Source organism: Manis javanica, chromosome 10 (assembly GCF_040802235.1).
Source record: "Manis javanica isolate MJ-LG chromosome 10, MJ_LKY, whole genome shotgun sequence".
Classification (NCBI taxonomy): Eukaryota; Metazoa; Chordata; class Mammalia; order Pholidota; family Manidae; genus Manis; species Manis javanica.
Genome location: NC_133165.1, coordinates 116,186,249 through 116,210,889, shown reverse-complemented (window position 1 = coordinate 116,210,889; position 24,641 = coordinate 116,186,249). Strand labels below are relative to the sequence as shown.

The 24,641-nt window shown below is 58.1% G+C and overlaps 1 protein-coding gene across 3 annotated transcripts in view; it reads left to right on the top strand.

The window, feature by feature from the left end:
- Nucleotides 1–24,641, top strand: part of CELSR1 (cadherin EGF LAG seven-pass G-type receptor 1) — a 128,341-nt gene that overhangs the window by 50,719 nt on the left and 52,981 nt on the right. For 2 of the 3 annotated variants that reach the window (XM_037006764.2, XM_017675578.3), the window contains exons 3-5: nucleotides 11,931–12,153; nucleotides 16,899–17,014; nucleotides 17,413–17,501. In XM_037006764.2, the coding sequence (XP_036862659.2) occupies nucleotides 11,931–12,153; nucleotides 16,899–17,014; nucleotides 17,413–17,501 (428 nt within the window). The remainder of the gene's footprint in view (nucleotides 1–11,930; nucleotides 12,154–16,898; nucleotides 17,015–17,412; nucleotides 17,502–24,641) is intronic. The other variant, XM_037006765.2, reaches the window with a different exon arrangement.

Genomic DNA, 24,641 nt, shown 5'->3' with positions numbered 1-24,641 from the left:
AGGCCCCCACAGGCCGCGCAGGCCAGGCTCACGCACCCCTGCCCTCGGCCTCCTGCATCCGCCTGGGCATGCAGCGTCTCCAGCTCTGATTCCAGACACCCCCACCCCTGCCTTCTCCCCTTGGGCTCCTCCTTTCAGCCCACCAAGGGCTCACAGTAGACACCCCTGCCCCACCCCTCCAGCCTCTGTGACAAGCTCCTCGTGGAGTGCCCGAGTGCCAGGTCGCATCAGTGCCACAGTAAGCCTTCCGGGTCCCAGTGCTCACATGAGTCCAGTGCCTGGGTCCGCTGCGCCTGGGGGATCAGCCTCGCTGTCGCGAGGGTTCCTCCCTTTGCTCGCCTCCAGACGCGTGCCTCGCTCCTCTCTCTGCTCCTTGAGTGTGCTCCCCCAGGTCTTCCTGCATGTCACCTCCCTGTCCCCATTCGTCCGCCCTGGCTGCAGCCCCCTCCCCGAGGAGGAGGTTGGAGCCGGGATCCGTGCCTGCTTGGTGCTAATGGCTCCCTCCCTTCTGCACTGGACCTGCGGTGGTCAGCAGAGTTGAGCTGGGGTCATCCAGTAGGTGTGCAGTAAGTACCTATGCAAGGCCAGTGGGGTCTCCGCTTAACCCGCTCCTCCTTCAGGCCAGAGGAGACGTCCTGGGCGCCAAGATTTCCTTTGGGTCGTACTCAAACCACTGTCGGTGCTGCTGCTGTGACCGAGCTGAGGGGCCAGGACTCTGCTGTCTCCTCTGTCCCTTCCCGGGGGCGTGCCTATCCTGCTGGTGGGAGTGCTGACCGGACTCCAGTGCGGGTCTGAGCTGTGCTCCCCGCCAGCCATGTGTTCACAGGCCCCGCAGGCTTCTGCGTGCCTCCGAAGGCCCTTCCCTTCCTCACGTGCATGGATCTTGCACTATGGAGAACAGGAGGTGATTTATCATGGCAGATGAACGTCTGCCCGCAGGGTACATTCCTGAGAAGGCAGCAGCTCTGATATCACTAGGGAGGGTGGGCCTCCTGTTTTCACAGCCAGTGTGTTAGGAGGAGGCCTGCGGTGGCCCCACTTGCACAAAGGCCATCTGGAGCCCATCCTGGTCGCTCTGGGCCGATCCTCCTTTGTTAGGCTCCCATTTATTCTTGAGCCTCAGTTTTCAGACCCCTGGGCCACCTGTCTGGATTCAGTGGGCGTTTCAGTGAACGTGGTGACCAGCAGACAGTCCTGCCTCTGTGCACAGAGTGTGCACTATCCCGGGCTTCCGACGCCCATGGTAGACCCTGCATTGTGAAGGTTGCTTCTCAGCTGGGACTTAGCCTGGTCTGGGAATCAGTGGGTCAATAGCCACTTAAGGGAGTTCAGTGGTGCTGGGTTTGAGCTCTGTGCTAACCATCCCGAGGTAGAACATCCCTGTGGTCCTATGCAAAGGCCTTCTGGGGACCCTGACTGTTCCCCACAGTGAGTTCCCATGGGCTGGGGGCTTGGACAATCCCCCAGAGTGACCTCTCTAGGGCTCGGGCTCCTGGCTGTCCCCCACGGGAGCCTCCCTGGGCCAGGACATTCTGAGTAGGCTCAAGGTCAGAGAAACGTCTGGTATCAAATGGAATCATTTTTTGTTCATGGAAAAAAAATGTTCAATTCTGCACTTCTCTAATTCTGTTTACTCTGAATTGTCTCATTAGACTAATGGTGTCTCCGTCATCACGTGATATACTGACATACTCACTGAATGGTCCCAGGATGCCAGTCCTGCATTTGTGTATCAGACTGAAACTGCGTCGTGGGGCCCGAGCTCCCCGCCGTTTGTGGAGTGGGTTCCCATGATCCAGGGCGAAGCAGGGTCTGCTAGTTCACTGCAGTTCACAGGGGTAAAGCTGCACTTGGAAGTATTTTTTGTCAACTTGAACTTAGTCCTTAAATGAGAGAGTTAATTATCGAAATGAAATGTGTTTCAAAATGAAAACCTAGCCTATAATTAAAGTCTCAAATAAAGCAGAAACAGAATCCTTTCTTAGGAAAGTGTACTTTCCAGATATTCAAGATTACTGTGAGTTTTTCTCCCTGCAGCGTCTTGTCAGCGCTTTGCTTTGGCTCTTTGCACAGGTCCCAGGGTCGGGGTGGCCAGCGTTTCTCTCGCACATTGGAAAGCCAGGGCAGCACCGCACCGCTGGGTGAGTTCCTTCTCCTTGAAGGCACAAACCGGCTGGCGGCCACGTGGATAAATTAGCCAGGCATCTCCTATTCTCTGTGAAATTCCTTCCCAGGGGCTTTTGACAGAGTGAGTGTCCTCCTCCCCAGGGCCCAGCACACGGGCACAGCTGGCCAGCCAGTTCCGACGCGATCCTCAGGCCGGCCTGCGTTCCTCCTTGGGGCTTCCGTGAGCTTCTTGCAGCCACTGCAGCAAAGGACCATGGGCTGGGGGCTTAAACCTGCAGAAATGTATTGTCTCCCAGGTCTGGAGGCCAGAGTCCAAAATCAAGGTGTCGGCTGGCCTGCACCCCCTCTGGAGGCTCTGGGGGGATCCTTCCTGCCTCTTGGCTTCTGCAGGCCCCAGGAGATCCCTGGCGTCCCTGACTTGTAGGCATCGTGCAGCCTCTGCCTCCGTCCTGGAGGGGGTGTCCCCCTGTGTGTTCGGTCTCTGAGTCCCAATTTCCCTCTTCTGTGAGGACTCCAGTCACTGGATTAGGGCCTGCTCTCCTCTGGAATCATCTCATTTTAACTCAGTTACATTCACAGGAACCTATTTCTGAATCAGACCACATTCACAGGCACCCGGGCTCAGGACTTGAACATGGGGCTTTGGGGAACACAATTCCACGCACCTCTGGGCTTCCCCTCCAACTGCTTCTTGTCAGCCTGCTTGCTGAGCATCCGCTGGGGCCGGAGGAGCCTCTGTGGGCGGCGTGGAGGGGCCATCAGCTTCTGGGGTTTGTTCCCCTTTTAGAGATCGTGACACAAGAGCAGGCGAGTCTCCCCCGTCCCACGCAGCCGGCTTCTAGGTGGGTCACATGAGCTGAGCACAGGGCATGGGTCAGCGAGGAACAGCACCTCCTGAAATGTCTGACCCCACCTGTGAAGTGCAGTCAGAGGCACACCATGCCGTCCGATGGGCAGCCGAGGCCCCCCTACAGCAGGCTGTGGGTGTCTGGTGTGTGTGCACTTTGGACAGCTTCTGCTCCTGCAGAAAGAGCCAGAACATGGTCTCATGAGAGCAAGGACTGCGCTTGCCTGCCCATCCCTTGGCTGGTGGTCCATGGCTGCTGTGACAGGGCCTACAAACGAGTGGCTTCCCTGCGCACAGGCTCACGGCCCTGCAGGTCCTCTGGAGGTTCTCCTTTTCCAGCTTCCGGAGACTTCGAGAGGCGCCTGCACCCCTTGGCTGCAGGCCCTGCCTCCGCCCACTCCTGTCCCTGCCTCTGTGGCCACAGCCCCTACTCTGGCCCCTGTCCTGCTCCCTCCCCCATGAGGAAGGACGCTTGTGATTCCCTGGGACCCCCAGTCACCCAGGATGACCTCCCTGGTGCAAGAGCCCTACCTGAACCGCACCCGTGGGGTCCCTTGTGCAGTGTGAGGTCACACATCCTCAGTGCCCCCTGGACTGGGGCGTGGACAGCTTTGGGGCTCCATTATTCAGCTGACCACCCCCTGGCTCCCAGCAGTGCCTGGCACCCACCTGACACTTAGTACATATTGGCGGCAGGGTGAGTGAGCAGGGCTTTGCCATTGACATCTCGGTGGGGTTAGGTTGTCCTCTGCTGCTTCCGTTAGGCTGAGGGGCTAAGGGGGTTGCTGGGAGGCCAGTCTGAGTCCCTGAGAATGTCAACTCCAGACATCCCAGGGCGAGGGGCCTCTGCTGACACCCCCTGTCGGTTGCCCACTCCTGAGCCCTCTCCCTTGTGTGGACAGACAGATGTCTGTCTGTCACACTCCTGGGAGTGGTGAGGGAAGACTTAGCTCGCTGGCGGGCACAGCTGGAGGGAGGGAGTGTGTTAACCAGGGCACCGCAGCTGTTCCCATCTCCAAGCCATGACTAAGAACGCCTCTTCTTTCTGGACATGAATCTGTCCCAGGGATGTGGCCCTCCTCCAGTGCACGTGGGGAGGGGACTTTGCACCATCGGGTGGAGCTGCTGTTCTGCATGGCTGGCGGAGGTCAGCCTTCCAGCCGAGTTTGGGCATGAGGCTGTTGGAGAGTCGGCCTGGTTTCCCCGCAAATGGATAAGGTGGTGGGGACACCTCTTTCTGGCCCTGCTGCACATGGCTGCCGGGTTCACCTTCCACCGACTGGCTGGCTTTCCCACGCTCAGCCAGGGCCATGCTCAGACCTTCGGTCCCTCCCTGCTCCCTCGCCCAGCCCTTGGCAGCATGGCGAGTCCACTCAGCAGCAGCTGAGACTGAGCCCCTGGCCAGGGCTGGCCCTGCACCTCCCTCCCCGCCAGGGTGCAGGGCCCCATCCAGCCTCCCCCACCCACCCCACCTGCACATCTTCTCTCTGGGAGGCCTTCCCAGGCCCACCATCACCCCCACCCCCATGCTCAGGTGTCCTTGTGTCATGAGAACTAAATCTCGGTCCTATGTCCAGGACGGCATCCTGGAACTGGTTCTTGAGACGCTGAAAGGCCAGCCATCCCAGGGGCTGCTCTGGAGACCTTTCCCAGAGCTGGAGGCCTCCCGGGATGAGGCCATTTCCAGGCTGGGGGACCACCCCCCTGCTGTGGGCTCTGGCGCGGGCAGCTGCAGAGGCCCAGCAGGGCACAAGGGGAGCCGTAGGTGGCCCCACGTGGGGCGTTGCTTCTCAGTGCGTGCTCAGGCCCAGAGTAGTAGGAAGGCTGAGTCCTACCTGGGCCTGGGATGTTGCCTGGGGTCCGGGCTGCCCCGGTCAGGACCCTCCGCCAGGCTCTGCCCCGTTCTGGGTCCTGGACGCCTCCTGAACTGCCAGCAGTGTCCTTCTGAGTCCATGTCCCCGGCCTGTCCCCAGCCTTTGCTTTCAGGGGTTGGAAGTGCCCAATTGAGGGCACTGAGATGGGGCTCCTGGGGGTCAGCTCGGTCACAGATGTGCCCTGCCCCCGGCACCTGCGTGTGAGTGTGCCCTCCACCTGGCCTCCCCCACTGACTTGGGCACCAACACTTCTGTAGTCCACCTGTGTCGTGCTCATTTACCGCTTCCTGGGGCCTCAGCCGCTGTGAGTGAGGACACCACAGAAGCCTGGGGACAGAGGTGCCCTCTCTTCCATGGCTCCAGGCCCACTGAGGCTCAGGGAGATGCTGAACGGCTTCAGTGCTGCAGGGAAAGGTGACCCCTGAACCTGGCGACTTCCCTTGGCATGTTCGGGTGTCAGCAGGGCTGGGCCCCTGCTGGAGGCACTGGGGAGGGTCTGTCCTCATGTCCTCCAGCCTCTGGTGGCTTCAGGCCACCTGGGTTTGTGGCCTCTGCCTCCGTCCCCACATGACCACCTCCTCTTGTCTGCAAACCCCAAGTACCCCTTGTTCACAAGGACACGTGACTGGCCCCCTAATGAGCACGTCTATCTCAAGATCCTTAATTTAATCACATCTTTTGCTGTACAAGGTAACATCCACAGGCTCGGGGAATCAGACGGACGTATCTCAGGGGCCCACGTTTAGCTGATGTCGGAGTAGGTTATTTTCTGTCCCCCGCACCCCAAAATGGGTGTGAGGTGAGGTAGATGGGGAGAACACCCTTTTCTGAAAGGAGGGTTCCCCAGGTGTGGGGCTGGGATTGGTGGGGCCATGCGCCTTCTGGTACCTTCTGCTTTAAGCGCACCAGGAGTTTAAAATGCACACTGATTATTCAGGTTTGCCAGGCTCAACCCTTACATGTGTAGGTGATTTTGGTAAAGAAAGCCAAAGCCGTGGATAATCCGGAATCATTTTCCTTTGCTGCTGGAATGCATTTTTTATTTATATTTAAAAACTGGGTGTGTCTGGGGTTCTGGGATTTGCTTCAAAGACAATAATGCGGTCATCCTGAAAAGGCCGAACCTGGGACGAGGCTGCAGGAGCCTGGGCTTCCGGCTCCCCTCCTGCCTGGTGGGGTCAGGGCGGGTGGCCCCGGGTGGGCAGGTGTCCATGCTCTCTGCAGAGGCCTCTCCTGGTGGCGCCAGGGGGAGGAGGTGCCAGGGCAGAGCCAGTCACCTGGAGGTGACAACGTCAGACAAAGTGGGCGGTGGCTTATTGGAAGCAGAGCCCACAGGTTTAAAGGAAGCTGTGCGGGGGTCTCTGGGGAGTGAGGGGTGGGCAGAGGGGCCTCCAGGCTCGGGAAGTCAGCTAATAACAGGGAATCCTAATCGTAGTACCGTACGCTGGGTGCTCAGCTCGTGCCAGCCTGCTGGGTGCTAAGGAAGGGGCAGCTCCGGGGCAGGAAACTGCGATCCTGCCTTTAGCTGGAGAAGAGGTACCAGTCAGAGCTCAGGTCGGGGGGTGCTGCAGGCCGCTGGGGGACGTGGAGGTTGAGCCCTGCCTGGGGGGGCAGATTTTCACCATGTTTGACTATTTCTGACGTAACCCCCTTTGCAGAGATCCCGTAGGGTCCCTGCCCTTTGCCTCCCGTCTCTGTGCTGCCCCAGCCGTGGAGCTCCCAGTTGGAACCCTGAAGGTGGGCTGTGCCTTCTGTGCTGAGACGCAGACCCCTCTCCACATCCACAGTCATCCTGTGGCCTGGGCTCAGCTGGGGCCTCCGTGTGCTCGCGTCTAGGACCTGGCTCCCAAGGGTCCTGGGGGCCTCGGGCCCCCACCCTGTCCTGCCACTCTGCTCCCCGCCTGCTGCACCGGCCTTGAATTCTGCCTCAGCCTCTGGCTTCAAAGTACCTCTCTTGCTCTGCCCCCAATGCCTTTGGAAATTCTAGTTTTTCTAGTTCAAAGCCCATAGCAATTTCTTAAGACTAGAAGGAAATTGTCTCTATTGAAAAAGTCAAGTTGTCAGATGTGTCCCTGTACCCGCCCTTCCCCTCCCGCCCAGCCCCCCTCATGTCCTGAGAGTCAGCCCCACTGGGCGCTCTCTCCTGGCTGCAGGACACCGTCACTTCCCCCGACTCCCATCAGGAGCGGCCCTGGCACCCCACGTCCTGTCCCCGTCCCCAGATCCCAGTGGCCAGCACCCGGCCGTCGGTGCCTCTGCTGGGGCCCTTTCTGGGGCCGTGTGGTCGCTGAGCTCCTTTCTCCACCTTCCGTGGATATTCCCACAAGCTCAGCTCACAGGCTTCCTGCAGGCACTATTTTTCCATTTCCCTTATCTTTAAATAATACGTTTTGTTACATATACAAATGGTCTGTTGTACACTGTGCTGGGCCTCAGCTTTCTCGTCTGGAAGAAGGGGGCATGTAAGAGTCCCCGTGCAGGGCACTGTGAGGGCTGGTGCCACAGGAAACCCAGGGAGGGTCTTGGCTGAGCCCTGCTCTGTCCTCTGATCTGTGCTCTTATCTGTGCTCTTAGCAGCCACTATGTAGGGGGGCTGTTGGCTTTGAGCCCTTTCAGTCGAGGGCTTCTCCAGGGGGCTCAGCACTCCTCAGACCAAGGGTGTGTGGCTCTGACACTGTGGGCTGGGGTCCCTGGGCAGGCAGGCAGTGTCCCCTCACTACGAGCCCCAAGCCTGGCATGGGACAGGTGTCCAGTTGTGGGGCTGTCTAGCGGCCATGGGGGCTGCAAGAGCCTCAGCTCCTGGGAGCTTCTGTTTGTAGTTAAAAAAAATTTTTTTTTTTTGCGGGGGGTCCTTTCTAAGATCTCTGTTTGGGGTTCTGTACTTGCAGCCCTAACCTGGAGGCCGAGCCCTGGGTCCCTCGTGGTAGAGGGGCTGTGGTGTAGTGCACGCATTATTGAGCACAGCTGTCGGTTTGCCCAGGTGAACCCGATTCTTGGCATGGGGGTGGGGCTGGCAGTCGTAATGGAGGGTGGTGTATAGTAGGAGAATGGGCAGATTTCCCCAGATTTAGAATGACTCAGAGCAGGCATTTGATGCTGAGCAGAATACTAGCATGTAAGGAGTAGCCCAAATTTATTTTGAAGGGGCATTCCCAAAAAGGGAAGGATAAAGTTCCATCTTGACAGCGAGTACATCTGAGAACATCGGTTCATTATCATAGTAGTTCTTGTAAGAACTGTACCAAAAATTAAGGATATGGGGCTCACTAAAGGTGATCCAAATATTTACCTAAAGTAAGAAGACTTTTAGAATTAAAAACTATTATATCATATCCCTTCCCAATTCCGACCTCACTGATGTCAAGTTGGTACTGAAACCGGCCATGGTGGGAGTATGTCCACTGTGGAAATGGGCAACTGCTCCAAATCAGAGCTTTCCCCCAGGGCTGGCTCTTAGGATGTGCCAGCACACTGCTGCCTCTAAGATGCACTTACGGAAAAGCATTTGTGCATTGCTGCAGTTTAACCAAGTTATCTGAGTGGCCGCTGGGGGAACTGCCCCTAGCATGGACTTGGTGGGAGACCCCTCCTAAGGTGCCCACAGGGACCTGTGTGGCCTGAAGGACGGTCCTGGAACCAAGCGATGGCAACTTTTCCAGGTTCACCAGGTCTTCTGAAACCCACACACTCAGTTTTCATCGCCTTTTATAAAACAGGCGTGTTTAACTGTAAAATTAATTCTTCATTCATTACATAAACATTTTCCAACACTACTTGAATCAAATAGGTGAATCATGTAGGTCTCTAATTTCATATAAACCTTCCTCCTTGGCTGGGACCTGGGATCCTGGCCTTTTATGACCGTCTCACAGGCATTTGTTGAGCACCTGCTGCATGTGGATGATCATTGGGAGTTCATCACCCCCTCTGTGGCTGGGCGTCCACTGTATACCCCCCACACAGGAGGCATTCATCAGGCACCCTCTGTGTGCTGGACATTCAGCCCCATCCCTGCCCCAGGGCCTGGGGGAATGGATGCTAAGGATCCGTCATGCAGTTGTGTCAGCCTGGAGCTAGGATGAGCCCTCCCTGTAGTGGGGGAGATTCTGGGTCCTTGACTCTGTCCTGGACACCCTGGACCCGGTCAGGTGGATGGTGAAACTTCCGAGGGGGGAGTGCCCGAAATAGGTGGCATCAGGCACAGGGAAGTCACCCACAGAGGCCAGGAGAGAGGACGCCTGGCCCAGAGAAGGATGGCCACTGCTGGGTTGTCACTGTTCACAGTGGGGACACCCTGCAACCCGCTGAATCCCCAGCAGCCCTGGGAGGACAGAGACGCATGGCCGGCGTGCGAGGTGCAGAGTGGCGAGTGTGGACACCTGGGCTGGACATGAGGCCGAGGGCCGGCACCAAGCGGAGGGGGGTCTTCTGGCCAGTCTGAGGTGAGGCCAGTGTTCGGGAGGCTCTCTCCTGTGTTTTCCTTGAGGCACGGCAGGCGTGTAGGGCAACAGGCAGCTGGCGTGGGGGTGGGGGACCCGTGACGGGGTTGCTGCAGTTGTGCAGATGGGGTGTGGCATCATCTGGGGGTACAGGCAGGGAGATGAGAGCCCCAGGCCTCGGGAATGGTGGGGGAAGCATGGCTCCTGGGCTCTTGGCTGCCTCCCTCGACAGATGGCGGGACTGTCCCCCAGGTAGGGGACGCTGGGAGAACAGGCTTGGCCAGGGGAAGACTGGGCTGGGGTCTGAGTTTTGCAGGGAGATAAGGCGACAAGTGATGAGGCGGTGGCCTGAGGAACGAGGTGGCCTCCCACCACTGAAAACCCATTCAGGAGCATCAACAGTGGTTGGCCAAGTCAAATTTAGGTCCTCCGGAGTGGAACGGAGAGCTCTCGCTGCCCGTGCAGCCATCCCCCCCCTGGGCCGAGGGAGCAGGGCCTGGGGGCCTCCTGGAGGACACCAGGGAGGCCAGGGGAGGAAGGGGAGCCCTCCGGCACTTAGGTGAGGGGGAGTGACTCAAGACGTCCCCCTCCCGGTGGTGGGGGAGCAGGGCTTCCCGTTGGTCCAGGTGAACGTTGGACCACCTGGACCGCAGCCTGATGGCTGGGACTCAGGAGCACCCCCGGGCGGAGCGCTGTGGGGGTGCTGTGCCGGCGTCTGGGCCTCCCTGTGTTTGCTGTCACGGTTTGGGGAACATGCCCCACCCTGTCCTCTCACGGTGGCTTTATTATTTCAGAATACGCTGCACTTGGCTACCGACATGCCAAGCTGGAACTCGGAAAGCAAACACTCCGGATGTCACATGTATTCAAAAAGCAGAGATTAGAGAATTGAGTGTATGAAGAATAAATACACCTTAAGCTAAGCTTTTAAAGTCGCTGCACAGAATTTAAGAAGGCTGCAGGCTGCCCACCTGGGGAAGAGGCCAGGGGCACTGAGTGGCATGTGTGAGTTTGTGTGAGATCGTGAATGCATGTGGGTGTGCAAGCCTGTGCTTGGTGGCTGAGGGTGTGTAAAAGGGTGTGAGTACATGTGTGAGGGTGAGTGTGGGGGCTGGGCAGGTGTGTGACAGCGTGAGTGCACGGGTGCGTGTGTGAGTACAGGTGTGAGTACACATGCAGGGTTGTGCAAGTGTATGTACACAAGCCCGCCTGGTGGGGTTGGTGCAGCGCAACTCTCCATGGCCGGCTGTGTGTCCCAGTAACCCAGGAGCCAGGTCAGGGGGAGATTGGACAGTTTCCATCAATGGGGAACCAGAAGGAGGATCTGGGCTGGTCGGTGGGCTGCTGTCGTTTCCTTTTGACCTCTGAGTGGGCGCCTCTGTTCACACATCCCTGGTGCGGGGACAGCCCCTGCCCGGTTATGCAATTCAGTTATCAGTCAGCGATTTCAGTGCTGTCCCCTGTTTTTAGAGGAGCTCAGACTGGGGTCACCTTTGCGTAACAAGCTGTGCATTCACATGCTTTGAAACCGGGAGTGAGGATTGGGGAGACCCGCCGGGGTGGGGGTGGGGAGGAAAGGCCCAGACTTCTCTGTAGCGGCCGTTTGTGGCTGATGATTGTTATGCTAATCACAGATCAGTTTCACTTGCTCCCCAGAAAGAGGCTCTTTGAGGCATTCCCTTGGGTAATTGGAAGGATTTTCTTACCCTTACTTACTGAGCTAGCTAAAATCAGGAGGCTGAGGTCGGCCTCCCTGAGGAACGGGCATGAGGTCAGCCCCGTGGGCAGGAGACACAGGGTCTGCAGGGGGAGAGGCAGGCTGCCTGCAGCATTCCAGGTCTGGAGCTGGGCCAGGGGGCCGGGCACCTCAGTCTCCGTGCTGACCCGTCCAGGGATGTGAGCTGGCCCAGCAAGGGTGGTGCTGACCCATCCAGGGATGTGAGCTGGCCCAGCAAGGGTGGCTTCTTGGCTGTGGGGTTTCACCTGACACTGTGGAGCTTCAGTCCTGGGGGGCATGCGGGACCCACCGCAGCACCCACCCCCAGCAGGGTGGTGTGTGGGGAGGGTGGCTGCGCAGCAGGAGGCCGAGGCAGTGGCCTGCGCACGGTGTGGTCCTGGCATGCTCCCGAGTTTGGGTCGAGGTTCTGAGGTGCTCAGCTGTACAGCGGGCATGGGCATAGGGGGCGGGCACGAGGGTCTCTCGTTATCCCCGTTATTTCTCAGGAATTCTCTTGTAAGAGAGAGCCAGGCCAGCAGAGGGTCAGGGTGTGGGGCTGGGTGCAGGGAAGTGTTCATTGCTGTGCATTCCTCCACCCCCGGGTAAGGCAGGGCCTGGGACACAGTGAGCGGGGCCCAGTCACCTGATCGCCGTGTTGAGGACGCCTCCCAGGGGGTGCTCACTAGGGGCCGCCAGCTCTGGATCACCCCGGCGCTGGGTGTTGCCGTCCAGCGAGAACCCCACACCTGCGGGTGCGGCTGACTCGCGCGGCGCTGAAGGCCCCGTGCCCCAGGGTCGCTCCCATGGCCAACGTTGGCTGCGTCCCTTCAGCGGTGGATTTTGCGCTTGCGTTCCACGGCCTCGGCCGGCTTGCTCCTTCCTGGCCACCTCTGTGACCTCTTCCCCCCTCTGCTGTCTTCCTCCAGGCGAGCACTGCGAGCTGAACACGCGCTCGGGCCGCTGTGCCAACGGGGTGTGCAAGAACGGCGGCACCTGCGTGAACCTGCTCATCGGCGGCTTCCACTGCGTTTGCCCTCCTGGCGAGTTCGAGAGGCCCTACTGCGAGGTGACCACCAGGAGCTTCCCGCCCCGATCCTTTGTCACCTTCCGAGGCCTGAGGCAGCGTTTTCACTTCTCCATCTCCCTCACGTAAGTGTGGTCCCCCCCACTCCCGTGCGAGGACCCCTACTGTGAGAGTGTTAAGGGCGTCATGTGGCGCCTTGCTTCCTACCTAGGCAACGACAGCACCACTGTCCCCTCGTGGCCTCTGATGGCCAGTGCTGGCTGCAGGACCCCGTGCAGACTGGGAACATGGGCATCTTGTTCAAAAATGAGGGATTTCAGGATGGCAGCATCAGACCACTGAGGGGCGAGGGGCCCCGCATGACTGCCCAGGTCACATGCCCACGAGCCAGCCCCGGCTCTTCTTGCTCACTGCCTGCTCACTGCCAAAACTTGGGCGTCTCTGATGTCCAGTGGCCAGAGGTGAAGGGACCAGGGACCAGTCAGCTGGGAATCAGGCGGCCTCAGCAGTTCCTGCTTTGCAGCCTGTGAGCTGGGTCACCAGGTGGCTGCCAGCCCCCTCCGGCCCTGGTTCCTTAGTGTGTAACACAAGGGTGCGTGCTTACTGTGTGCTGTGCTCGTTAGTCTGACACAAGGGTGCGTGCTTACTGTGTGCTGAGCGCATTAGCTTATTGGTGCATCTTTTTATCCAATAGAATTTAGATTTAATTTTACACTAAAAAGTCTATCATTTCCACTTTAAAGACGTGTGCCCGGTGTAGCGTAGTGGAGTGGGGTCTGTTTACGTGTGGTCACCCTGTGCTGTTGTTTGGGGCCCTGGGGGCCAGTCAGCGGGCAGATGTGCTGCATCTTTGCTGCCCTCCGAGCAGGCTGCCCTTTGAAGAACAGGGCGTCTCAGGCTGGATGGAGCGGGAGCCTCTTGTGGGGGCCCTGCCCCTGATCGGGGAGGGGCACAGCGTAGCCAGCAGGCCCTGTGGAGCACGTCCCAGAACAGTCGGAGAGCAAGGCTGGCCTTGCGGGCAGGTGGCCAGAAGGCACCGCCACTGCTCTCACACCCAGTGGGGCCTGGAGTGTCAGCTCAAGGACAACCCTGGGTGGGTCCCTGGCTGGTATTTCCTGGCTTCCAGTTCCTGGGGAGCCATGCCTTTCATGGTCTCCATGCTGAGGTCCACTCTGGCCATGCCTGTCCTCCTGCTGGCCTGAAGCAGCCCAGGGGCCTTTTGTTTTGTGTCCGGACACCCCAGGGACCCAGTGGTCAGCAGCTGCCGGGTCAGCAGTTCCATGCCAACAAAGCATGACCGGCCACTGCTCCCTGGCCTGCGCTCCCGAGACATCAGCCGGGGGCCTCCAGCTGCCCCGCGGAAAGGGCTCTTTGGCTTGGTGGGGATCAGGCGTGCTGAGCTGCAGAGGGTGAACATTCAGGGCATTCTGAGTGGCCCTGGGCGGCTGCAGTGCAGAGGTGGGCAGACCCTGCAGCTGCCTGGACAGCACCTGGACCTGCCTGCCTTGCCCTGCTCCAGCCCCGTGGTGAGTTCTCCGACTCTGCATCAGAAGCAGGTGCAGATGGCCTTCTGTTGGAGGACATTCTGTCTGGAGAGACATGTCCAGCTCATTGATGCTCAGTGCAAACCTCACCGTGGCAGCATGCCTGGGTGCCGCTCGGGGCACCACCCATGTCCGGCCCGGTTCCCTCATGAGAACCCCTGGGCTGGGTATTGCTGCTCTTCCCATCTTACAGGTGAGGAGACCGAGGCCCAGAAGCTTGGGAAACCCCACGGTTACAGGGCTGGCCGGGGATCCCCTGCTCTTAGGGTCCCGCTAGCCCCGTGGCAGCATCCTGGCCCAGGGCTTGTTCTGACCGGAAGGCGCCGGCCCCGGTCCCTCTTCTAGAACTTCACCGTGAGACCAGCTGTCACCAGATGTGGAGCCTTGTGTGCGCCAGGCGCCCTGCGTGAGGCTCTGTTCCTGAGCCTTAGAGCACAGCCCCCTCTCTGGGCTCTGGGAGCAGGGAGGTGGGCGGCAGGGCCCATGCAGCCCTCCGGGCCCGGCCGCCTTGGCAGAAGAGTCATTTGATCCCTGAAGTGGTTTGGAGGGGGCCACTTGGAGGCCCACTGTTTTGAGGTTGGTGGTGGTTTAGTCTTGGCCCACGGGATGTGGCTCCGCCCCTCGTGCAGTCCCTCCCCAGGGCATGCAGTCAGGGAGCGGAGCACTGAGGAGGCTCCCGGCCCGGCTGGTGTTCGCCATCACCCACAGTCCCTCTGGCTGAGGCACGAGCAAGCGGTGTCCCCCTCAACACCGACTGTTGCACATGAGGCCTTGTACACCAGGCCCAGGGGCCCAGGTGTCCCTCCTCCGAACGCTGGGTCCCTGTTCTCCGCCCACAGGCTCCCGCTCAGAGGGCCCCCCTGGCCACAGCCTCCAGACCGAGGGCTCTGCCATGGGTCCCTGGCTGCTCTTGTGTCCCGTGTGGCTCCATGTTGAGAGCAGCCTGCTGCTGTGGGTGCATGCCCCTAAACCAGAGGCACCCCGTGTCTCCTGGCAAACATGTTGGTTGCATTACTTCTGGTCCTGGGGTTTGCCCACCTGCCCCCTGGGCATGGCCAGCAGCTCTGTCGCATGCAGCACAGGGACCGTGGGCAGTGAAAAAAGCGCCGGAGGGGTCTTGTTGGGGGTGACCTGAAAGTTGGCCAGAAGTCCCAGTGGCAGGGGAGGTGGGCCCCCAACACCCTGCCAGAAACCGACAAAGGAAGCCGGTTGGTCCCAGACTCAGAGAGAAACAAAAATAGAATGTTTGATTTAGTGTCCGTGTCACATAGTGTTACATCAACTTGCTTGTCAGATTTAGTATTTGTAGTTGATGGCATTTGGCAATGATTTATTGGCTATTTCTGGTACATGTGACATTGGCTAAGGTATTGGGGTCACCACTAAATCAGTCAGTGTTTTGTAGGGAATAACTTAAAAAGAAAAATCATAAAAAGTCCTCCAAAATGTTGCCAGAACAGCAGCTTCCCTTCGGGGGCTGTGGCTGCTTTGGGGTGGGACCTGAGAGGGGCTGGGGCCTCTGTGCCTCCCGAGGGGCACACCGTGAGAAAGGTGGGCTGGGGCACCAGCCCCACGGCTTCTGTTTCAGGCGGTTTCTTTCACGGCTGCTTCTCCTCTTTCGAGTTTCTGTTTGCCAAGTGCCTGGGTTCCGCGGCGGGCAGGCTCCCTGTTCCCGGCCGCCTCTCCCCCTCCACTCTCACCCTTTTTTCCTCCCTTCTTCCCCTGCCCCGGCCCCCTTGCCAAGCCTTGGCTTCTGTTTCTGGCTCCTCCTCTTTCACCTGCACTGTTCCGACCCTCTCCTTGGCCCCTGGTCCCTCTTTAGCAGTCTGTCTCCAGCAGCTGACAGGTGCCTGCCCAGAGGGTGCCGTGTGGGGCCATTCACCCCCACACCCTGTACCAGCTCCCACTTGGTCCAGAGAGAAGCCAGCGACAGTGAAACCTACCAGAGAGCTTTAGGTGGGACCCAGCAGCCTCCGGGAAAGCCAGGTGTTGAGCTGACCCAGTGCTGATTCAGCCCTTCTCCTGCTCACTCCACACTGAAGGCATCCACAGGGCTGGGCGGGTACTTTTTCTTTAGAGTTTGTCATCAGTTCTTGCTGCATTCTAAGCAGAGGGCATCCAGGGGTCTGGACAGGAACTGTTGATTTAATGGAACTCCAGGCAAAGGCTGAGGTCAGATGCCGAGGGCTGGTTCCGGCAGACTCCTGCTGCATGGAAACAGATAAACCAACCTTGAGCCAAAGGAAGGAAATTCCTTCACTTTACCTCCAATGAGACAGACATCCCGCTAACCCAGGAGATGGTCCCAAGTTCATTCAGGAGGCTGGCTGGGTTCTCTGTGACTGGGTGGCCGGGAGGCATTGTGGCGGCTCGGTGAGTCTGAGGACCCCTGCCAGGGCCCCTTGGTCCTGGGACCGGCTTCCTGGGGACCGTGGGTCGGAAGCAGGCATCTCAGGATGTTCACCTCTTGTCAGAAGTGCTTTTTCACTCTGAATGCGTGAAGTCTGACAGTGTGCTCATTATCACACATCTGCTCATTCATGCCTCGTCCGTTAATTCATTCAGCACATTATTGCTAAGCACTTACAGGCCCAGGCCGTTTTGGGCTCCAGGAAGCACTGGTGAATCGATTCATGATCCCACCCCTTAAGGACCACATGTTCTTATAAACAAATACATAAGCAGAAAGATTTCAGAAATAAACCGAGAGATGATAGATTGGTGAGTGCAGGGCACTATTTAGACAAAACGAGTTAGGGGAAGCGCAATGAGAGTGACCCTGAGAGATCTGCAGTGCCGGGGAAGATGGTTGCTGGCAGAGGTAGTGGCAGGTGCAAAGACCCCGGGGCAGGGAAGAAGGCAGGCAGTGTTTGGGAGCGAGAGGCCGCAGCCTGGCGGGAGTGTGCTGGTGGGGACGGGCATAGGCCCCGAGGCGCTGGAAGGCACCGCGTGCCCGTGCCCTGGTGTACACACCTGGGGATTTACTTCCAGTAGCTGAAGGTACACTGAGGGTTTTTTTTTTCTGTCCAGACATCTCTGACTGGTAGAGAGGCTGTCGTCCTTCTAGAACATTGTACAGACGTAATCTTTTCACATTATAGAGGCAAATTCCCCATGGAGTCTGGTTTGCTATTTCTAGATAAGAACATGGCCTATCAGATTTTGTGGCCTGTCAACTCGCGCCGAGAAAAGGGAGTGCCCAGGGATCTTTCCTGAGTGGTGCCCCCTGCTCTTGCCCTCCGCTGGCCGGGCTTGGTCACTTCTGGGCAGACCTTCCTCGCCCTGGGGCCATTCACCGTTCGGCATGCTTCTGCCTGGCCCCCCAGGTTTGCGACCCAAGAGAGGAACGCCCTGCTGCTTTATAATGGCCGCTTCAACGAGAAGCACGACTTCATCGCCCTGGAGATCGTGGAGGAGCAGGTGCAGCTCACCTTCTCAGCAGGTAGGGCCTCCTTCTCAGGAGGGGGCGGCTCTCCGCGAGCTTCACGGACCCCTTGTCGGATGAAACCGCCCTAATCCTTCTCTGCTCCGCCAAGTGTGCTTGCCCACCGATCCCCTGGTTCCACCTCTGGGAACACGTCCTGTGGGAAGATCCAGAATGCCCAGAGATGTTCATGGCGGGGTTATTTATAGTGTCGAAAATGTGGAAGACATGCCTCGGGTTTCCAAAAACTGGAGAATTGTTGAAGTGTAACACATCCTTGAAGTACAAATACTTGCAAAGCCATTGACCATGTTATCCCAATTGTTGGAATAAAAGCATTTATCCAGAATGAAAAGGACTATTAGCCCCAGTGGCCCAGTAACCTCTGTCTCTCTGCACCTCCCTGTGCCCCGCAGGTGAGACCACGACGACGGTGACACCGCAGATTCCCGGGGGCGTGAGTGACGGGCGGTGGCACACGGTGCAGGTGCAGTATTACAACAAGGTAGGACGGGGTGTCCCCCTCAGTGGTCCCCGCTAGCCTGGGCAGCTGGAGGAGGGGCCCTGGCAGCTTTTCTTTTGTAAGACATTTATACTCTGAAAGTTAAGAAAATACTCTGGTTGAAAGACTTATTCAGGAAATGAGCATTTGTCGAGGGTCTGTGTAAATGTCCCCAAGGCCCGTGCAGGGGTGGCCTGTGCCTCCTGGAAGCTCTGGGCAGGGAGACACAGGGACCCAGAGGTCATCGTACCCTGGGAGGAGGGCACAGGAAGAGACGGTTCACTGCAGCTGTCTTGCCCGAGTCATTACTAGTGGCTGAAATTCTAGGCCATTCAAACACAACTCCAAAGCCAAAATTGCTCTTACCTGGAGGTAACCTGAGAGTCTGAAGGCCTCAGAGGAAATGCGCCGGAGGCACTGGCAGTTTGAGTTTCATTTTATTTGCTGTTCACTGGCTGGTAAGGAAAAGTGCATAGTTTTTGCATCAAAATGGCCCACTTTCCATTGCTGTGCTTGTACAAACCTGGGGGAGTTTTCTTCCGGGGAAACTCCAGGGCCCCTCCCGCCATGGGTGGTACCGGCCTTGTGCGCCCCATCTGGAGCTCAGCCGGGGCTCCCAGGCTTCCTTGGGGCTCAACCTGAGCTGGGTTGGTGGGTAAGGGGACATTTCTAAGACGGCACCGTGGAAGACGTGTTTTCTGCCTCCCACATCTGCGGCATTTCAGGTCTGGACACACAGGCCTTGGGCCTGAGGGCTTGTGTCACGCAGGGCCCGCCCTCTTGCTGTTCTTAGCCCAACCTGTCATCGGCAGCACCTGGGCCCCTGGGGCCGTCCTTCCCGTCTGGCCTGCCCCAGCTGCCACATTTCCCAGGCGCCCTGAACGGCCCCCAGCAGTGGTCACAATGTACAGGTGTCCTATGTGGGGCGGGAGCTACCCTTGCCACCTGGCCCAGGGCAAGGGCCGCACAGCTTCTCTGTGCCTTACTCACCGTCGGGGCAAAGGACGGGGTCTGGAGAGTTTGGGATGCGTACCTGGGGCAACGTGGGGCCGAGGGCTCTTTTGGGACACTGAGGACTAAGGAGAAGGTTTACAGGTGTGGAGACCCGCTGCCTGGCGACTGTCATCTCCTGGGGACAGTGGTGTGGGCGTGCACAGGTTGCCTGAGGAAGGGGTGTGTGTGTGAGTAGAGAGGGTGGTGTAGGGGCTGGGCAGCCGAGTGGGTGGGAGACGGAGGACCTGTGCAAATGGAGGAGGCGTTTGCTATGACTGCCCTGCCCCAGAGACTGGAGTCTGCTCCTGAAGTGGGGTAGCAGTTTGGGGTAATTATTAGCTGGAGGTGCACCCGCCCTCCCCTGCCGCTCACTTGGGGGGCAGCGCCCACCCTCCCCTCTAAGCTCTCAGGGGCTCGAGGATGCCGTGCCATTTGGGACTTCCTCTCTGTGGTGCCTTAGGCTGCATGCCATGCTTTCCCCCAGTGGATGCCCCTTAGGCCTGTCACACCCATGTCGCTGCTCTGGCGAACAGCGTCCTGCCTCTTGAGGTGCCCCCAGGGCACCCTGTTTGAGTTTTCCTGCCCCTCCACCCCGCAACTGCACACTAGGTCATTTCTGTCCCTTCTCTCTCACCTTGGACAAAGTCTGTCCTGCAAGCCATTTCTTGCCATGTGGCAGTGAGGGATGACAGCTTTTTCCTGGGCACAGGTGAGAAGACTGTCCTGTGTCCTAGAGGGTCAGGAGCGCCCGAGGACAGGGCCACAGCTGTGCGACTCTGTCCCCAAAGCATCAGGCACATCCTTCTGGGCTCAGACATCAGGGCCTGAATCTGCTCCGGCCAGCAGGACAGTCAGGTGGACATGGCGCCCTCCCCAGTTTCTCTGTTCACATCTCAGGACAGCTGTCCCATAGCCGGGCAAGACTGGCGAGGACACAGGATGGCAGCAGAGCCCCTGTGAGGCCCAAGGGCAGGACCAGGGCCAGTGGTTTTCTGGCCCAGATGCATCCAGGCTCTTGTTGTGATATTGCCCACACCCTTGAGCAGAGGGCAGGAACAGCGAGCTCTGGAGTGGACACACCGTTTGCTTCTCCAGGGGCAGGAGTTGCTCTCTTGCAGGAACGTTCTGTGCTGCAGCCTGGCCTTGGCACACCTCGGAGCCAGTGTGCCCAGCCTCTGGCCCTTCTCCTGTCACTGGCTAGCTGGACACCAGCAATCAGCGGTCCCCAGTGAGGTGTGTTTCCTGGGGGCTGAGCACCTGGCAGGTTGTAGGCCAGTCGGGATGGGCCAGGGGACCCTCTGGGGCCCATTGTCCATGCAGAGAAGCATAGATGTGCACAAGCTGCATTTTCCTCCCGGTTTGTATGGGAAACATTGCCCAGGGTTGCACTGAAGGCATTTGGCTATGGGGCTGGGTCAGCCTTGGTGTCCCCATTAGAGCATCTGCATGCAGCGTGTTCCAGAGTCATCGTCAATGGCCGAAGCAGCAGTGTGTCACAGTGGGGCGGGGGCGGGACCCCTGGCGTGGCTGCCCCTGCCCAGGTCTCAGTGCATTGTCCTCAGTGGTCACTCTGCAGGCAGGGAGCGTCGGCCAAGGGCCTGTGCGCTCACAGCAGCCCAGGAGTGCACTTGCCGCTGAAGATCACCCCAAATGGCTCGGAGAAGGGGGCTGCACGTGAGGAGATGGCCGGTGGGGATCTCACTGCCATGCACCACTTCCCACTCCACAGAGCCTGAACCAGGCCTTGGCATGGGATTGGGCCCATCCTTCCCCGCAGCTCAGCCATTTCCTTTCTTGCCCGAGGTTACTCTGTGAGGAAACCAGTTTTCCCTTCTCTCTTCAGGCCTGTGTCACGGGGTTCACCTTGGTCCCTGGAGATCACGCATGTCGGTCTCCCAGGAATCACCTGCTGCTTCTGCCCGACTTCTCGGCGCCAGGGGCTCTTGCTTCTCCAGATGAGGTGACGGCCTCGGCAAGCAATGGAGGAGGCGTTTGCTATGACTGCCCTGCCCCAGAGACTGGAGTCTGCTCCTGAAGTGGGGTAGCAGTTTGGGGTAATTATTAGCTGGAGGTGCACCCGCCCTCCCCTGCCGCTCACTTGGGGGGCAGCGCCCACCCTCCCCTCTAAGCTCTCAGGGGCTCGAGGATGCCGTGCCGTTTGGGACTTCCTCTCTGTGGCCCAGGCAGTGCTCAGTGGGTTGCAAGCACACTGTGGGGGTCAGGAAGCTGCTGGCCCAGAGCCCAGGCACCCCCAGAACAGGAGATGCAGGAGCTCTGAAAATGGCCCGTGAGGGCCGAATCGCCCTGCTTAGGCCCCCGTTTCTGCATCTGTGCATCTCGGTCCTCAGCCTGCGGAGCTGAACTCCCTGGGCACTAACCTTCGTGAGCACGCTGTGCCCACATCACCTGCTTTCCTTTTATTAAGAAAATGTATCTGAATAATTTGGCATCGGCATCCCAGCCAGAGCAGAGGCACCGACAGCCAGAGGCCTGCACCTTCTGCCCCCCACACCCCACTCTGCTGTTGTCCGCTGGGCCCGCCTGAACCCCCATTTCTCCGAGGTGTGGCCTGCTCTGCATTTCTGTGCATCCTCTGTGGGAAACCTCTGGGACCCCTGGGACCCTGCTTCCAACAAGTTGGCTGGAGTGTGGGGTCTGGGACCCCATCCCGGCTGTTTTGTCAATCAGGGTCCCCACAGGAAATGGGGGAGCTTTCAAACAGGATGGTCCCAGGAGGTCTTTGTAGCAGAGGCGCAGTTATGGGGCACCCTCGGGGGCTGGTGTGAGACCCAGGCTGGCGGCGGCAGGTCTGTGACCACCTTAGACCTCAGGAACAAGGGGAGAGAGCAGAGTGAACCTGGAAAGAAGGGTCCCGAGAGAGAAGCCCCTTACGCACAGCAGCGACCCCCAGCAGGGCCCCTCCCCTGATCTCTTGGTAGGCTTCCCTTGGCCCAAGTCTGCCAGAAGCCAGAGGACAGGGAACCCCTCTAGAGCCCGTACAGGTCGGCCTCCCTGGCAGGGAGCAGGGCACAGTCCATTTCCACTGCCTCTGCTTGAGGACATTTTTTACAAGGGCCGTGGGTTTATTTTGCCTCTAGGGAGGCCAGGAACATGCTGGAGTTAGGTGTACCTGCTGGGAAGGTATTTTCAGAAGCAGACACTTGGCACGGGCATGCTGAGCTTTGTCAGGCCTGGATGAAACGGCAGCGTCCTCCTCCCACCTGCCACGGGGGCCGGGGGCCAGCGGAGTGTCTGTGGTCGTCATGTTGTGGCAGCTTTCCTGCGCCACGTGGGGCGGGGGGGAAGCCGCTCCCTGTGCAAGCTCTAACGCGGGCGCCTCTGCTGTCCTGGAGAGGGTGGTGGAGGGGCCGCTGCACACACTGAACGCCTGCTGTGTGCCGGCCCAGCTCTCACGCTGGGTGTCTGGAGAGATCACATCAAGACCTCCTCCTCAGCCTGGGGCTCTCAGCCTGGGGTTGAGGGCACACGCATGTCATCAATGTCACTGAGGAGATTGTGGGGACACAGGAACGGCTTGTGCCCACCTTGGTCATGGAGTTGGGGAGTGTCTTCCCAAGCCAGCTGTGCCCACCTGTGTTCTGCAGGGCGACCCCTGACCTGCCAGAAAGACGTGGATGCCAGGGATGGGGGCTCCTATGGAACCTAACCAGGACACGCCTAACCTAACCTGACAGTGTGGCCTGTCAGGGCGTAGGGTGTGCTGGGAGAGAGGGTGTCCAGCAGGGTCGGACCTCCTGGGGCTTTAGGAGGAGGTGAGGCGGGTGCAGCCGGGTTTCTCCCCCTTGGCACTAGTGCTGTCTGACAATGGGGGAGCATTCTTCGTGGGGGCCTTCGTGGGCACTGCAGGCTGCTGAGCACCAGCCATTGGATGCCAGCAGCACCCGCTGGTAGTAACAACAAAAGTTGTCTTCAGTCATTGTCTATTGTCCCCAGCAGGGCCTCACTAGGGGACGCTGCACAGCGGGGCCTGGCTGACGGAGCCCTTCGTGGCTGGCTGTCTGCACGGGGCCTCGGCGGGCCTGTGTGGGTTCTGGGCGACTCCTAAATGGTGTGGGGTCGACTGGTGGGGCACTGGAGTGCTTTCACAGAGGGAGGGCAGCTCTCTGGCCCGAGTCTCTTCCCGAGCGTCCGCGTCCTCTTTTAGTTGAGTGGAACATCTTAATGCTTGACGTCTCCCTGACCTCCGGGAGAGGGGCCCTCCGGGGCCGGGTGTCGGAGGACCTGCTCCACCCCGGCTGTGCTGACCCTGCGTTTGTTCAAGTCACTCAGGAACTTGGGGGTCTGTGTCGCACATTAAATTCCAGGGGTCCCAAGGGAAGTGGACTAGGCCCAGGGTGGTGCAGAGGGACATGCACCCCAGGGCTGGGGGGGTCTCCCTTAGCTTTGGCAAGTGTTCCAGAAAATTCTAGGGCTTCCACACAGAACCTTGGCTCAGGCTGGCTTTCATGGAAGTCCTTGATGGGATCCCACAGACCCACTGTGGTTAGACCTGCCCCAGGTGTGGCCGCCTGGCCTCCCCCATCGCTGCCTATGACCCTTTATGCCTTTGCTCTCATGAGCCCACGGAGCGTTTCCGGAGCGCCTGCTGCGTACCAGGCACTGTTCTAGGAATGGGGATATGCCGAGGACAAAAGAGAAAACTTTCACCATCCAGGAGCTCTTTCCCGAGTGGTGGGAGAGGGGGAGGCAGGAGGCAGGGAACCGACACAGGCTGCCGACTGCTGTGTGGACGGATGTACCCGAACGACTCCGCCCCAGACACGGGGCCAGGTGACCGGAGGCTATGAGGCTGTGTTCTTTGTTTGTGAAAGACCCCCAAAGAGCCTGCCCTTGTGAACAGTGTCCAGAAAGATGGAAAATGGCTATTAATAGAGTGATAGGAATGTGCTTCTCCCCAAAACTGTAAGAATTCAAGCATTTGTAATTGTCTATTTTTATAAAAGGGGGATCAGAGTTCTCTCGTACAATCCAACTTAGAGAAGCTAACTTAGAAATTATTTAATAGAACGTAAGGTTATCCATATAGTGGAAAGTCACTCAGCCATGAATATCAATGAGGTAGAGCTCTGTGCTGATGTAGGAAGGCCTCTGAGAATGTCGTTAGTACGTTAAAAATCACCCCAAAGAACAGGTTGTAGGGCATACATTTTTTTTTTTTTTGCAGTTTTTTTTTTTTTTTTTTTTTTGAGAGGGCATCTCTCATATTTATTGATCAAATGGTTGTTAACAACAATAAAATTCAGTATAGGGGGGTCAATGCTCAATGTACAATCATTAATCCATCTCAAGCCTAATTCTCGTCAGTCTCCAATCTTCTGAAGCATAACGAACAAGTTCTTACATGGTGAACGAATTCTTACATAGTGAATAAGTTCTTACATGGTGAACAGTACAAGGGCAGTCATCACAGAAACTTTCAGTTTTGATCATGCAATATGACCTATAAACGTAGGTAGATGCAAGATAAAGGTAGAAAACATAGTTTAGTGCTGTAAGAAGGCAAATATAGATGATCAGATGATCAGGTGTGTGCCTATGGACTAAGTATTAATCCAGGCTAGACAAGGGCAGCAAGACATCCACGGATGCAGAAGATTTCTCTCAAAGCAGGGGGGGTGAGGTTCTGAGCCTCACCTCTGTTGATCCCCAAATTCTCACCTGATGGCCCCCCTGCGACTGTGCCTGTCTTAGGTTGTTCCTCCCTTGAGGAATCTTACCCGTCTCTGGCTAACCAGTCATCTTCCGGGGCCAGTAGGGCATACATTTTTAAAAGTTTAGTATCAAATTTCAGACTTTCAAAGCTTCAAGGTTAAAACATGAACACATAGGCCCTTCACCCAGATTCCTCAATTGTGGACATTTTCTGCTTTTTCTTTATTATTCTCTCCCCACCAGCTCCAACCGCCCCCTATATATATTTATATATACACATATAGCCTCATCTTGTGTCACCCACCGGTCTGCCATCCCTGACGATCACACCTGGGCCGGCATTGCTGTGATGGATGCCGGCTGTCCCTCTAGCCCTCTGCATTCATGAGTCGGCCGCCTGCTGTAACAAGGGACTTTCTTTTCTTCCTTATGTTTATATCAGTATGGCTTTGTGAGTTCCTGTTTTGGTCAATGGAC